This window comes from Apodemus sylvaticus, chromosome 7, assembly GCF_947179515.1.
Source record: "Apodemus sylvaticus chromosome 7, mApoSyl1.1, whole genome shotgun sequence".
Taxonomy (NCBI): Eukaryota; Metazoa; Chordata; class Mammalia; order Rodentia; family Muridae; genus Apodemus; species Apodemus sylvaticus.
The window spans coordinates 13,565,156-13,579,518 of record NC_067478.1 but is presented as its reverse complement, the minus strand read 5'-3'; the positions used below and the strand labels follow the sequence as shown (position 1 = coordinate 13,579,518).

At 49.8% G+C, this 14,363-nt stretch overlaps 1 protein-coding gene across 2 annotated transcripts in view; it reads right to left on the bottom strand.

The window, feature by feature from the left end:
- Positions 1-4,043: 4,043 nt before the first annotated feature.
- The window catches only part of Klhl18 (kelch like family member 18), a 55,359-nt gene continuing 45,039 nt past the window's right edge, over positions 4,044-14,363 (bottom strand). For both annotated transcript variants that reach the window (XM_052187128.1, XM_052187129.1), the window contains exons 8-10: positions 11,379-11,483; positions 8,063-8,174; positions 4,044-7,114 (exon numbers count right to left, since the gene is read on the bottom strand). In XM_052187128.1, the coding sequence (XP_052043088.1) occupies positions 6,728-7,114; positions 8,063-8,174; positions 11,379-11,483 (604 nt within the window). In that variant the 3' untranslated portion in view covers positions 4,044-6,727. The remainder of the gene's footprint in view (positions 7,115-8,062; positions 8,175-11,378; positions 11,484-14,363) is intronic.

Below are 14,363 nucleotides of genomic sequence, written 5' to 3'. Positions count from 1 at the left end.
TGAGGATGTGGATGAAGATGTGCAGGAGCCGGAAGGGCTCAACTTGGATGAGGAGGACAGGATGAGGATGTGTCCCCAGGATCTGGGTTGGGGTTGAGGAGATCCAGACTCTGTGAGGCCAAAGAAGGGGGGGCATAGAGAAGTGAGGGGTCAGCTAGCTGGCTCAATGGCTAGGGGCGTTTGCCACCAAACTGGACAACCTGAGTTCAAATCCAGGACTTACAGGATGGAAGGAGCAAACTACTAAAGGTTGTTCTCTGACCTCTGCACATGTTCGTGCATGTACACATAATAAAAATGTTATATTTCTTCCTAAATTTTAAAAGAGAGGAACTGGGTATGGGACAGAGGAACCCAGGAAGGCGGTGCAGCTGTCCCCAGTCTCTCTGGCTGCCTTTAGTTCCTTACTGCAAAGTTCCAGTCAAAACCTTAAACTTTCACTTGGGTATTTAAAAGATCACCATAACCATCATTATCTGAAGGGCACTGCTTGTGTGTGTGTGAGACAGGGTCATGCTGTAGAGAAGCCAAATCTACTCTATCTTGAGACTGGACTCCATCTTAAAAAAAAAAAAAAAAAGCCTGAGAATGTGACCTGAGGCTAAACTCAAGTACCAGGAAGGACCCCATGGCACATCCTTGGCCCATACCCCAGAGTGACTCCCTAGCTGCTTCCTACCAACAGTCAAAGATTTAATCTGGTTGTTTCAGATGCGCTTTCAGGCCATTTGTGATTGTATAAGGTCTCACTTCAGAGCACCCACCTGTCAGCTTACGATGGTCATTCAGTTAGATGCTTGCCAGGATGGGCACTTGCTCCCGTTTTCTGTAAAACCTTGTCCTGATGAGTTCGGGGCTGCTTCACCAAACCGTCCTGTGAGTCGGCGGTGACTAAGCCCAAACTTGAGTTTGTGATAAAGAGACCCTAATGCAATTACATTGGAGTCGGTTCCTTGGTGGTCTTTTGGGGTTCATGAAGCTTCCTGGCACAGCACGGTGTAGCCCAGGCTGATGTTAGACTCACAGTAATCCTACCTCAGCCTCCCCAGTGTTCGGATTACAGATCTGGGCCACCGCACCTAGCTTTACTTCCTTTAGTTACTCGTTGTTAACCGCAAACGAGGCATCTTGATATATAGCCCTCCTCCCCTTTCACCTCCCCCTCCCCCTCCAACAACCCCACTGCATCATCCTTGCACATGTCCCCTCCCTTACCTCATGTCTCCTCTGACTCTTGCTAGCGCTGCCCACTGGAAAGCTGACTCATCTTGTGGACTCCATCTTGTCCAGGTAACCACATCTGCAGTGAGTCCATGGGTGAAGAGGCCATGTTATGTCCCGAACACAGAGTTTCACAGCTCTCTACCCCGGCCTGCAGCTCTGGGGTCAGTCCATTCCTCTTCTGTGATGTTTCCTGAGGCTTGGGCGGGGTGTGTGTGATACAGATGACACACTCAGGACTGAGCGCTCAGGAGACACTTACCCTCAGCACTCTGACCAATTATGAATATCTGCACTAACACTGACCTGTGTGTGTGGCTGGACAGTATAAGTACAGATATTTAGAAGGCAGTTTGACAACATGCCTTCTAGACAAACACAGACAGGCCTGTAAACCAGTGAGCCACAGGTTTTTGGCCAGGTTTACACTTCCAGGCCTGAATTTCTATGAACCAGGCTTCAAACCCAGTCCAAAAGCCACACCCATAACCTTTATACCACTACTGCACCAGAGGGGTCATCTTGCCTGGTGGGTCAGTATTACAGCATGCAGGATTGGATGCAGGCGCCACTCAGATCTTTTCTCCACCAGTGGCCTGCACAGCACCATCTGGTACTATGAGAGGAAGCTTTTAGGTCAGTTACAACTTTATTTCTCTATGTCCTATAACAAAAGTATATTATATCAAAAAAAAGTATATTATATCTTCAGCAACAGGGGCATTAGCCTGTGTTGCCTGAGGAGCCTCAGGGACTGACATTTTCATTAATAACTTTTGTCTTTCATGGGGGTCATTATCCAGCCATTCAAGGGCATCTATGGTCAAACTGCTTTTTTTTTTTTTTTTAAATTATAACTTTAGTTTATAAAGTAGTGAGTTTCCAACTGGGTAGGGGTGGTGCACGTCTTTAATCCCACACTTGTGTGGCAGAGGCAGGCAGATCTCTGAGTTCAAGTCCAGCCTGGCCTATAGAATAATTTCTAGTATAGCCAGGGCTATGAAGAGAAACCCTGTCTTGGAAAACCAAAAACCAAACCAAACCAAACCAAATAAAAATCAACAAGAAAACCCCCCAAATGAGAACGAACAACCCCCCTGCCTCCCCACATATACACAACACCCAGTGAGTTTCAATAGGGGTTTTCATACATATTTCATATTGGTTAATCCTTCCCCAACACCTTGTCGCCTCGTCACCCCACACCCCAATCCCAGTTTAAACCTTTAAGTCCCATGATTTCCAAGCCCTGCATCATGTACTCTTCTCCACTGTCCTCTTTTATTAAAGTAATCTTTTGACTTTGGTGACAAATAAGCCTCAAGAAAATTGGTTCCCAGTCCAAGTCTAACACCCTTAAGATGACCACTTAAATCCTATCACCATGTGTATAAGGCAAGGGCTGAGCCAGCTCCTCAGCCCAAGAGACCTTAAAAAATTATTTCTTTTGGGTGTAGGTGTACGTGTGTGTGTGTGTGTGTGTGTGTGCCACGTATGCAATGCTATCAGAGGTCAAGAGAGGGCGCTGGGCCCTCTGGAAGAGCATGAAGCTCCCTTATCTGCTGAGCCTCCATCTTTCCAGTCAGATCTTTCTCCCCACTCCACTTTTTTTTTGAAATAGGGTCTCACTATATAGCTCTGGCTGTCCTGGAACCAGGCTGGCTTTGAACTCAAAGACGCCTGCCTGCTTCTGCCTCCCAGGTGCTGGGATTAAAGGCGTGTGCCACATGCCTGACCTCACACAGAATCAATCCTACATACGTTGTTTTCACTGACTTCTCTGTGTACCACCGTCCCACTCTCTAGCTGTATGTTTATGGACAGGCTGGAGTGGACCGGAGGTCCTGGATGGTCAACATGGTGGCTGGCTGCACCCCGCCAAGAACTATAGTTTTGTGGTGGTTGAGGAAAGGGAAACCTTGAGCGCTGTAGCAGTCTGGACGGGAGCAAATACGCAGGGGCAACAAGCAAATGCAGTCTCTGCGTATCTTCCACCAGCATGTCTGTAGGAAGTGAAACGCACAGATGCTATTTTTCTGTTGCTCATGCACCACTATGACCAGGGCAAATCATCGAAAGAAGGGTTTATTTGGGCTTACGGTTCGAGGAGGATAAGTCTATCGTGCCAGGGAATTGTGGCAGAGGGTGGCAGACATGGCAGCAGGGACAGTGGAGGGCTCACATTTTGATCTGATTCGGAAGCCGGAGGCAAAGATCTAGTGCAAAACTTTTGCTATCTCGAAGCCTGCCCCAGTGGTGCACTTCCTCCAGCCAGGCCTCGGCTCCTAAGCCTCGCCAAACAACTGGTAACTGGGGACCAAGTATCCAAATCCCAGAGATTCACAGGGGATCTCTCATTCAAACCTCTCAAAGATTGTGTTTGCTAGAGGTTCATTTGGTTTTCCCCTTATTTTCATGGGAATATTTATAATTTGTCTGATACACTTTTCTTTTAAACCAAATCAAGTAAAAATGTAATTTACTTTTGAATATTTAAAAATAAGTCAGGAGAGGCCTGACTCAATTGATTAAGTGCTTGCTGTCTGAATTTGATCTTGGATGCCAGGGTAAAAGACAACACAGAACACTGCATGGGGCAGGATGCAGCCCGCAGTCTCAGGACTTGGATCGGATGAGCTTCAAACTCAGTAAGGATCCTGCTCCAAATCTAAAGTGGAAAGCACTCAAGATAGACACCTGATGTCAACTCCTGGCCTCTACACACATGCACAGGGATGAACACACACACACACACACACACACACAGAGAGAGAGAGAGAGAGAGAGAGAGAGGAATGGACACACACAACCAGGAAAAGGCGAGAATATTAGGAGTGTTCTCTTTATTTCTCTTTGGTTTCTTAACACAAAAGACATGCGTCCTATAAATAAAAAGTTTCCTGTGAAACAGCTGTGGGTGAAGGAGGTCAGGATTCCTACTTAGTTCCATCAGAGGCTGGTCTTGTGCTCTGGTCTGCTTGTGATCTCTGGGGAAGCCCAGAGAGAGAGAGGAGATGAGGAAGGACGTTGGCGGACCCACCTCCTGTTACGTTCTTTCCAGTGTCCTTGGGTGATCCTACTAACACTAATGAGACAGATCAGCTGTCTGCCTCAGACAGGGGAGTATACAAATGTTCCTGTTTGCTCAGCTGTGCTCAGAGCCGAGATGGAAACACTGTCTCCCTGTAACCTCTACACTAGGAGAGCAGAGTGGATGCAGGAAGGCTAATCCGACAGCAGCAGGCCCCGGGGGAGATGATGTATCATCTCTAGGGATGCAGTCTGCTAGCATCACGAGGACCCAGGAGACCCACGTGGGAACCCACTGGCTGGTCCTCAGCACCTTCACAGTCGAGGCTGGGCAGTACATTCACAGAAGGACTTAGTAAGAAGAGCATGGATACACTCCTCCTAACAGGACTAAGAGGAAACCAAGACCCATAGTCCCCCAGAGTCTACCTCAGCAGGCAAACTGAGGGGCAGGAAGAAATGCTGGTGCTCCACTGGGAGCCTAGTGAAAATTGATCAGTTATCAGATTGCTCAGTCTTTTAAAAACATTATTTTCAAGTGCTTATAGCTGAGGCCCAGCTCTTTACATTGCAGGGAACAAAAATCCTTCTGAATCTATGGCAATTGCACACACTGGTAAACCTGATGGCCCGGGGAAGGATCCCCAAAGGCTTCACATCGCGCCTTTCTGAACCGCATTCTGGGCCGATCCAGGTGGGCAGCAAAGGGCGAGGAACCAGTCAGGTGGACAGTGGAACTGACCCTAAGACCCAGTTTGGGGTTAAAAACAATTATAGTCTTCTCCTCTCTACTGGAAGAATTTTAGGAAAACAGATTTTGGCAGCAGCAGTTGACGGACTGCCCCACTGCCCAGTGCACTAGTAATAGACAGTCTCCTCTCTGGGTCCTTCTGTGCTATGGTAAGGTCCCATCCAGAGGAAGGAGGAGCATTGAGTCTCTTCAAGAGGTCATTTGCCAAGATTAGAGGAAGAAATAGAAAATCTCTTCCTTGCAGCAGCAAAAGACATTTCTTAGTCTTAGTCTGTAGGCCTTTATATCATGACGCCAGCGTTCGTAGCTTGAATGTAAAGGCCCATCTTGCTGGTTAGTCTGCCGAGGGCTGGAGAGGAAGTGGACACCCAAGGTTGGCAAATGGATGGAAAATAGGGAAATGGCAGGGCAGACAAGTCACCTGACCAAGCTGGTCCATGGCTGTCATGAGCAAGGCCCTGGTTAGGTCCCAGAGGTACAAATGGTCAATGTGCTCCAGAAGCATCGCGCGATGAGGAAGAGTTATTCAAGGATGGGGATGGGGAAGTGCGAACCGGGCAGACATGTTGTTTTCTGCTGGCCAAAGAGGGAAGGGATGTATGTGGGACTGGGGATCTGTGGGAGCGCTGGGTGGTGGCGGGAGGTGACCATGGGGTGACAGCTGGGAGCTCGGGTAGAGAGAGGTCAGTGGCAGTAATTCAACCGGCTCCCTAAAGCCTATGATTGAAAAGGTCCTCTGACGGTGGGTGAGGAGACCAAACCCCGTGAGCACCTTGCTACAGGTCAGTCAAGAGTGTCCTGATTCCAGACACACTGTGGGGCTCAGAGGGAACCCCAACTGCTTTAGGAGGACTCGCGACCCTGGGATCCGATCATGGGAATGGATACCATTGCTGTCATGTTTGATGGCCTTCCATTTAAACATACATTTAGTATCTTTTAAGTTTTCTTTCTGTGAAATATGTTCACTTCGAGTCTTTTCCTTCCAGTTTCTCGCCGACATCTTCTTGTTTACATTTCCTCCCGTTTCTTTTGAGTATCTCTATTCCCCTCCTGTGTCTCCAGGACAAGTGGAGAAAGACCTCACTGGATCCCCAAAAAAATCAGGCACGGAGAAGACTTTCATTCTCCCTGCTTGCTGGTGACAGGGACCAAGTCCTCTGTGCCCATGGTGGGAGGGAGAGCCTGTGCACACGCAGCTGCAGTACCACAGGCAGCGAGGACGCCAGGGTGTCCCTTCTCCCCCAGCTTTCCCCCACACTTCCCAAACTGCTTGGATACTGCAGTTTCCCATGGCAAACTGGCCACAACAGGGCTGCGGACCAGCAGGAAAGGAGAAGCATCGGCTGGAAGACCTCCTGCACACGAGCGCTCACAGCTCTGTGGCTGTGGGAGCTGGGCCAGCACCGCAGTGGGTGCTGGCTGGGCTTGGAGCCTGTGGACACGGACTGGCAAAGCACTTCCGTGTTCCTGGCTGCGGGACCCAGAGGGACTCCTGTCCTGTGCTGTGTGCATCTTGACAACCTAATATTATATTAGAATATAATAAGGTCACAAGGGCAGCACAGTGAGAGAGGACTTAAGCACCTGGAAAAACTGTCCCTCTGGCAAGCTCACATTATACCCCGTCTTCTGCCGCCACTGCCTCGTCTGAGAGGACTTTCCCCTGGAAGGACGCGCCCGTGCTTGTACCAGATCCCTAGCCCACCACATCCCATCCTCTCCTCAGATGGTGAGAAGAGGGATGCAGCCCACACCGACCCCTCCCTCATGGCATGCCATGGGGGCCATAAATGTCCAGCGGTCCGTCTCTGGGTCGTACATCTCCACAGAGCTTAGGTTTGACTGTCCGTCATACCCTCCCACTGCATAGAGGCGCCCGCAGCTGGCCACGAGGGAGACCCGACTCCGGCGTGTGTGCATGGGTACTATGAGACACCACTGGTCTGCCACAGAGCTGTACATCTCAGCAATACTGAGGAAGCCAGAGCCGTCATAGCCCCCACAAACAAACATCTTGCTTCCCAGGGAGGCGGCCCCGTGTCGGCAGCGCTTGTTGAGCATGCTGGCTGCCGGGTGCCAGGTGGCCGTGTGGTGGTTGTAGTGTTCCACCTGCAGCAGGGAGAGAGACGCGGGTACAACACGGTCAGTAGCAAGGCCTGGTCCGCGGGGTGACCCTTCAAGGCACAGAAGCCCACATGGTGCCAGCCTGGGAGACACTGGGGAGAGGGAGTTCAGTTGGCATGTGCCCTAGCTCTGATGCCATCTCTTTACGGCTGTGGACCTGTTCTCATATTAGGCTGATGCCTTCCTGGCATATGCAAGGAAACGAAGAAGAAAGGATTTTCCCAAGGACGGGTTTCTAGGTGGTGGCGGGGCTGGAAGGAGAGTACTGTCTCATGCGACTGTCCCAGCGCTTTCTGCCTTGGTCCTGCCTGACTCTAGAGCCGACACTGCATGGCTGTTGAGCCCAGCAATGTCCTGAAGAACTGGGGCTGGCACTCACTCCTGGCATCTGACTGGGCTTGCTCTGCAGAGGGCGTTCAAAGGCATTCGGCATTCCTCGGCCATCTAAAGGAGGCAAGCTGAGGATGATCACACCTCACCCTTCCTGGTGTGCACGGGCTGTCTAGAGTGAAGAATTTTAATTTTTTTAAGATTTATTTACTTATGTATATGAATGATCTACGTGCATGTATGCCTGCATGACAGGGGAGGGCATTGAATCCCATTACAGATGGTTGTGAGCCACCATGTGGCTGCTGGGAATTGAACTCAGGATCTCTGGAAGAGCAGTGCTCTTAACCACTGAGCCATCTCTCTAGCCTGAAGTGAAGAATTTTAGTTGGTGCAGGAGACGTCTTGAAATGTCAGTGATGGGACTGAAACTTTTTTTGTGTGGTGCTGTGAATTGAGCCCAGGGTCTCGTGCATGCAAGACAAGCAATACACAACTGGGCTACTCCCCATCCCAGGGCTGAATTTGAAAAAAAAAAAAAGAAAGAAATCCAAGGATGGAGGAAGTCACCCAGCCAGCCAGGAGGGGAGGGGCTGGACTCACAGTGCTGAAGATCTGCAAGCCATCGTGGCCTCCTGACACATATATCCTGCCCTCGAAGACTGTGACCCCGGCAGCACTCCGGCTTGAGCTCATCGGAGTCACCACGGTCCACCTGCAGAAACAGCAAAGATAGCGGGGGCATGAGGTCGGTGCTCCTGATCTAAGACAGCTTAGCCGGGAACAGGTGAACATCTCAGTCTTCTTCTGTCCGGATAGTTTCACATCTTCTCACTTCTCCCTCCACCCCTGCAGATAACACTGCCCGCTGCTTTGCCCCTCCCCCAAGTCTCAGACGCATATCCAGTCCGTAGCAAGTGAAATCAGCACTCAGACCAGACCTGCCATACATCTGCAACTGGAATGCAACTTTGCATTGTTAATGAGACCGCCATCTACCTAGTTACTCTGCTTATGAAACTTAAGAGTATCCACTGCCTTCTCCCTCTCTCAGCATTCCTATGGTCCACAGGTACTGGTCAGCTGATTTCCTAGTCGGTACTTGGCCCCACTCCTAATCCCACCTGCCTACCTCTGGCCTCCGGTCCGGACCACTGCTGCGGCCTGCTTATGCAAGGCCTTCTTCTCAGGGCATCCTCACCCCATCCAACTCCCACACAGCAAGGGGAGTTGAACCGCTTTTCCAGCAGCTGTAATGCGGCCTTAAGTGGTTCCTCTCTGTTTTCTTTCAAGCAGTGCACAAGTACCTCAGTGTGGGTTTTGTTTGGTTTGTTTCTTTTGTTTTTTTGTTTTTGAGACCTGTAGCCCTGTGTAGCCCTGGCTGTCCTAGAACTTTGTAGACAGAGCTGACCTTGAGCTCTCCGCCTCTGCCTCCCTAGTCCTGTGATTAAAGGCATGTGCCACCCTTCCTGGTTCTGTTTGTTTGCTGAGAGTGGCTCTCATTCTGTAGTTCAGACTGGCGTTGAACTGGAGGCAATCCTCCTGCTGCAGCTTTCAAGCACTGAGATTACAGGATGAGTGACTACACACAGCTCTGGCTGTGCTCCTGTGGACTGCACCGACTGTCCAGCTGGTCCACAGCACACAGTGGGGAGTTTCTGCTCTTCCACAGCACACAGTGGGGAGTTTCTGCTCTTCCACAGCACACAGTAAGGGGTTCCTTACTTGAACCCCTTCATGCCTGTGGTCTCCTTGTTTAGGATAAGAAGTTATCATTGTTCGATCTTTTAAATAAAACTGTGTGTATATGACTGTGCTCATGTATGCATGTGTATATGTGCACATGGAAGCCAGATGGGTATTATCCTCACAACCATGTCCACCTCCTTTTTTTGAAGACAGGGCATTTTTTTTTTAAAAAGTTTGCTTATTTTAAGTATATGAGACCTCTGTCTTCAGACACACCAGAAGGCGGCATCGGATCCCATTGCAGATGGTTGTGAGTCATCATGTGGTTACTGGAATTTGAACTCAGGACCTCTGGAGGAGCAGTCCATGCTCTTTACCACTGAGCTGTCTTTCCAGCCCTGAGACACAGCATCTTACTGGCCTGGAGGTCATCCATTAAGCTAGGCTGAGGGCCAGCAAGCTCTGAGGGATCCTCCTGTCCCCACCTTCTCAGATAGGACTGTAGCATGAGCCACCATGGCTGGCAGTTTTGGACTCATTCTTGCAAGGCAAATATTTTATAAACATAAGCCATCCCCTCAGCCTCGCTGTCTGTCTGGTGAGTCTACCTTGCACCCCTGCCCAGAACGATGAATGTTCCCCACACTGTGCCAAGGGCTACAGGCACAGGCCTCCAGGGAAAGACAATGACAGTGTGCTCATGGCCTACCAAACTGAGCAGTAGGCAGAACCTTCCTACCTGAGGATAACCAAAGGGAGCACCAGGGAGGACCTTCCTACCTGAGGATAACCAAAGGGAGCACCAGGGAGGACCTTCCTACCTGAGGATAACCAAAGGGAGCACCAGGGAGGACCTTCCTACCTGAGGATAACCAAAGGGAGCACCAGGGAGGACTTCCTACCTGAGGATAACCAAAGGAAGCACCAGGGAGGACCTTCCTATCTGATAATAACCAAAGGGAGTACCAGGGAGGACCTTCCTACCTGAGGATAACCAAAGGGAGCAGCAGGGAGGACCTTCCTACCTGAGGATAACCAAAGGGAGTACCAGGGAGAACCTTCCTACCTGAGGATAACCAAAGGAAGCACCAGGGAGGACCTTCCTACCTGAGGATAACCAAAGGAAGCACCAGGGAGGACCAGCCTCCTTTCTACTTGATAAGAGCCACAGTCAGTTGTTAGGCAACAACTGGCTTTGACACATGCTGATGAGTTCGCTCAACCCATCTGCTCACAGTCTGTTATCTAAGACGGGAGGACACAAACACCAGAATGAGTAATCCGGCCAGCATTGCCAGTGTTTCTAATGTTCTACAAAAGCATCCTACACGGTTGTAATGGGTGTTATAGAAAACACAAGTTTAAACAGGAGTCCTCACTGCCAGATTTTCTAGAACTTTTGCAACGTCATATGTGTGGGAGAAAGACAAAGACTCTGAGGAAACAGACACCAGCACTGGCCAGGCTTATCTGAGCACAGTCCTTCGTGCCAGGCCTTGCCGCTGTGGAACAAGCTGTGCAGATACCCCTTGCCCTCGCCCTCGCCCGCGCTTGCCCTTCCAGTACAGTGGACTGACGTAACTCAGAGACATACCAACGTTTCCGAGCATCTCAGCCTTCTGTTTATTTGAAACAGGTTTATGATCCTCCTGCCTCCACCTCAAGTCCTGGAATTATAGGCATGAAGCACTATGCCTGGCTTAAGCTCTTTTGAAATTTAACCATGAAATTTCACTTAACCGAGGACTTTTTAAAAGTAATTTTGATTTTCGTTTTGTTCTTTGAAATAAGGTCTTGCTTTGTAGCCCTGGCTGGCCTAGAATGCACTAAATAAACCAGACTGGTTTTGAATTTACAGAGACGTGCTTGCCTCTGCCTGCAAGCGAGAGGACCAAAGGCGTGTACCATCATGGCTGGCCTCTAACCAAAGACTTAAAAATCTATTACCTGCAAGTACTGCTAAATCATTCCTACCCAGGAGAAGCTTTAAGCTGGGTGCCACAGCAAGTCTCTATGGCTGAGGTGGGTTACGAGAGTCCCTGAGTTTGAGATCTTTTCTCCAACAAAGCAAAGAGAAACTAAACAAAAGGCGGTGGCTGTGGAGGGGGTGGGGTGGGGTGGGGGTGGGGGATGTTGGAAGCCTAGCAAGCACAGAGGCCTGACAGTGGGGAAAGGTGGGCTGTGATTCCAGCACTCAGGAAGCTGAGGCAGGAGGGTAGGTCAGCCTTACTTGTCCGTCTCCGGGGAGTAGGTCTCCACAGAGTTGAGGGAGGAGTTGCCGTCATAGCCTCCACACACGTAGATCTGTCCATCCAGCACGACTGTCCCCATGGCACTGAAACAGACACAATGGTCATCCCAGCAGTCTCTCTCACACACTAAGAAATCAATCTGTCAACTGTCTTTTTTTTTTTTTTTTTAGAACAGACCCAACCCCAGGGACACAACCAGGTAAGGGTGGTTCCTTGTCTCCTGCTCCCCTCCCCCGCCGGACTCGACTTGTAGGCTCAGCAACAAGCTCTCTCCCCTCAGGCATTCAGTCCTTGATTTGCCTGGAGTGCTTACCTCTCGCGCACAACGGGTTCATTTACTTGTTTATGTAGCAGAGGATGGCTCTGCACCCCTAATCCTCCTGCCTCGATTTTCCAACTGCTGAGATTACAGGTGTGCATCCTTGTGACTAGCCTGATTTACCCCAAACTATTTTTAGGCTGGAGAGATGGTTGAGAGTACTGGCTGTTCTTCCAGAGAACTAAGTTCAATTTCCAGTACCCACACAGTGGCTCACAACCATCTGTAACTTTAGTTCCAGGGAATCTGATGCTCTCTTCTGGCCTCTTCAAGTACCAGATACATATCTGTGGTGTACAGATATACATAAAGGCAAAATACCCCAACACAAATATAAATAAGAAAAAATAAAGATTTATTATTATTAGTAGTAGTAGTACTACTACTACTACTAGTGTGTGTGTGTGTGTGTGTGTGTGCATGTGCACATGTGCAGAGCTCAGAGGACAACATCTGGGAGCTGGACCTCTCCTTCTACTATGGGTTCTCTGGACTAAACACAAATCATCAGGACTGCATAGTAAGCACTTCTGCCCACCTGGCAAACCCAGGGCCTCAGCCTGATTTAACTGCAGGGTCTAGTCATACTCTTAAACAGTCCCACTTGATTCTTCTAGCCCCATGCCCCAAGGGTGGCTTCTTTATTAGGACACATGCCACACTTATTCATTCACACCTGATGCTACAGAGACTAAAAATGAAGCTGGGGCTGAATAAGACGGAGAAATATTGGATGGAGGACACTTTTCAAGTACACATAGCAAGGCAAGCTATGTCATAAACCCTCTGAACCTGCCCTATGAGGAGAAGGCCTTGTCTTAAGAAATATCTCTAGGAAAATGACAATTTTAATAGACATTGATAACTTTCTAGATGTGTATGTGAAACACACCCGAAGTAACTATATTTCCTTTCTCTTGGCAGTACTGGGCATTGAGCCTAGGGCCTCGCTCTTGCTAGAGCAGCATCCTACCACTGAGCTATACAGCCTCAGTCCCAAACACAAGGCAGTTAAAGTCAGGAGATGAGTAATGACGGGAGAGTGAATCAAGAGGTGCTCCCAAACCACAAACAACAGTCAAGTAAGAGGTAAAGAGAATGCTAGAGAAGGGGAGCACGCCGGCTAGAGGCGGGAGCACGCTGGCCAACATGCGCTGGAACAATCCAGCACCAGAACCTGGAAGAAGGTGGCATGCAAGATGGAAGCAAGATGGGAAGCGAGCAGACAGGAGCTGTCTCCCGCAGGATGGAGAGCTGTGCGGGATGCCAGAACAGAAGTGACTAAGAACATTTAAGGGGACCTGGGCCCATGTTGCTACTGCCAGGGCATTAACCACAACAAAGGAGAGAAATACCCAGAGAACTTTCCTCCCATTTAACTACCACACCAAACCCTCCGACATCAGCGCAGGAACGTCTCCCAGAGCAGACACACACAAAGGGCCAACTAACCGACTGCAGGCAGAGTGAACGAGCGACCTGTGGTTGGGATATGGGAAAGGGATCCCTTGTTCACAATAAGCTGCAAAATGTCCAAAGGCAGAGGGTGGACACAGAAAGGTGGGGAGGGAAAGAGAACTCTGAGAACATCCTTGGAAGAAGCACATCCTGTGCAGACATTGCTTCTCCCCAAAGGAATGTGCACAGACCTCTGTGCGCTCTGTGACTCTGCTCTCCTTGCTGCTGAGCAGATGCCTCCGGCTGGGGGCCTCAGGCCAGTACTGCTGAATGTGCAATGCGTGTGCGGCAAAGCCCTCCACACTGACCACTGCCTCACCATGCAAGCCATCACTTGGCATCTTCTCCCTGTCCCAGTCACCTGATCTCCCAAGTAGAGAACTAGAAGTATGGCAAGGAGGATGGGCCTGTGAGGCAAAGGTTAGATCACAGAACCATACAGAAAACCCTTTAAAGAGCAACTGGCTGGCAGGTTTCAAAGTATCCTTTTAAAAACGGCACACTATTCTCCTTCCTAAAATTGAGTACAAGACATAGAAGCTCAAAATACAGGCAGAACTGTTCTACTTGAATGTGCGAGGGACCTTGGGCTTCTGTCCTTCTCAGTCCCTATGAGGAAAGCCAGAAGAGCAACACCTGCAACTGTTTGCTCGTCAGCAGTGGCCTGACAGGGTCTAAGAGCAGAAGAACCTGAATGACACCCTTTAATAGCGTGGGCCTCATATCACTGCAGCGCACGCCAGGTGTAAGGAAGAACGCCATCTCTGGACTACGAGGGTTACACATGGGCACTACCATGGTGACCTCCAGCTACCCTTCTCATCCTGGGAATGTGAGCAGGCTAGCGATGGGAGACACAGGTAGCTAGACCACATTGGATGATGTACAAGTTCAGTCCACCTTGTGAATACACATGTGCTCACGTCTGGAGGCTGTGCGTGACGCTGCCTTGCTCATGCATTTCTGGGGCAGTGTGAGCGCATGTATGGCAAGAGAAAGAAAGCAGGAAGAAAACCACCTCAGGATTCCTCCATTCTACCCCTCATCCTTCAGGCTTCAACTTTGATCCCACCTCTTCCCTGAGATCTTCCAGATCTCCCAGTCCAGACTCCTGACCTCCTGGAATCTTCCGTAACACCCATTTTCAGTCCTTAGTTCCTAAGTCCCTCAAAGGACAAGGCAGGTA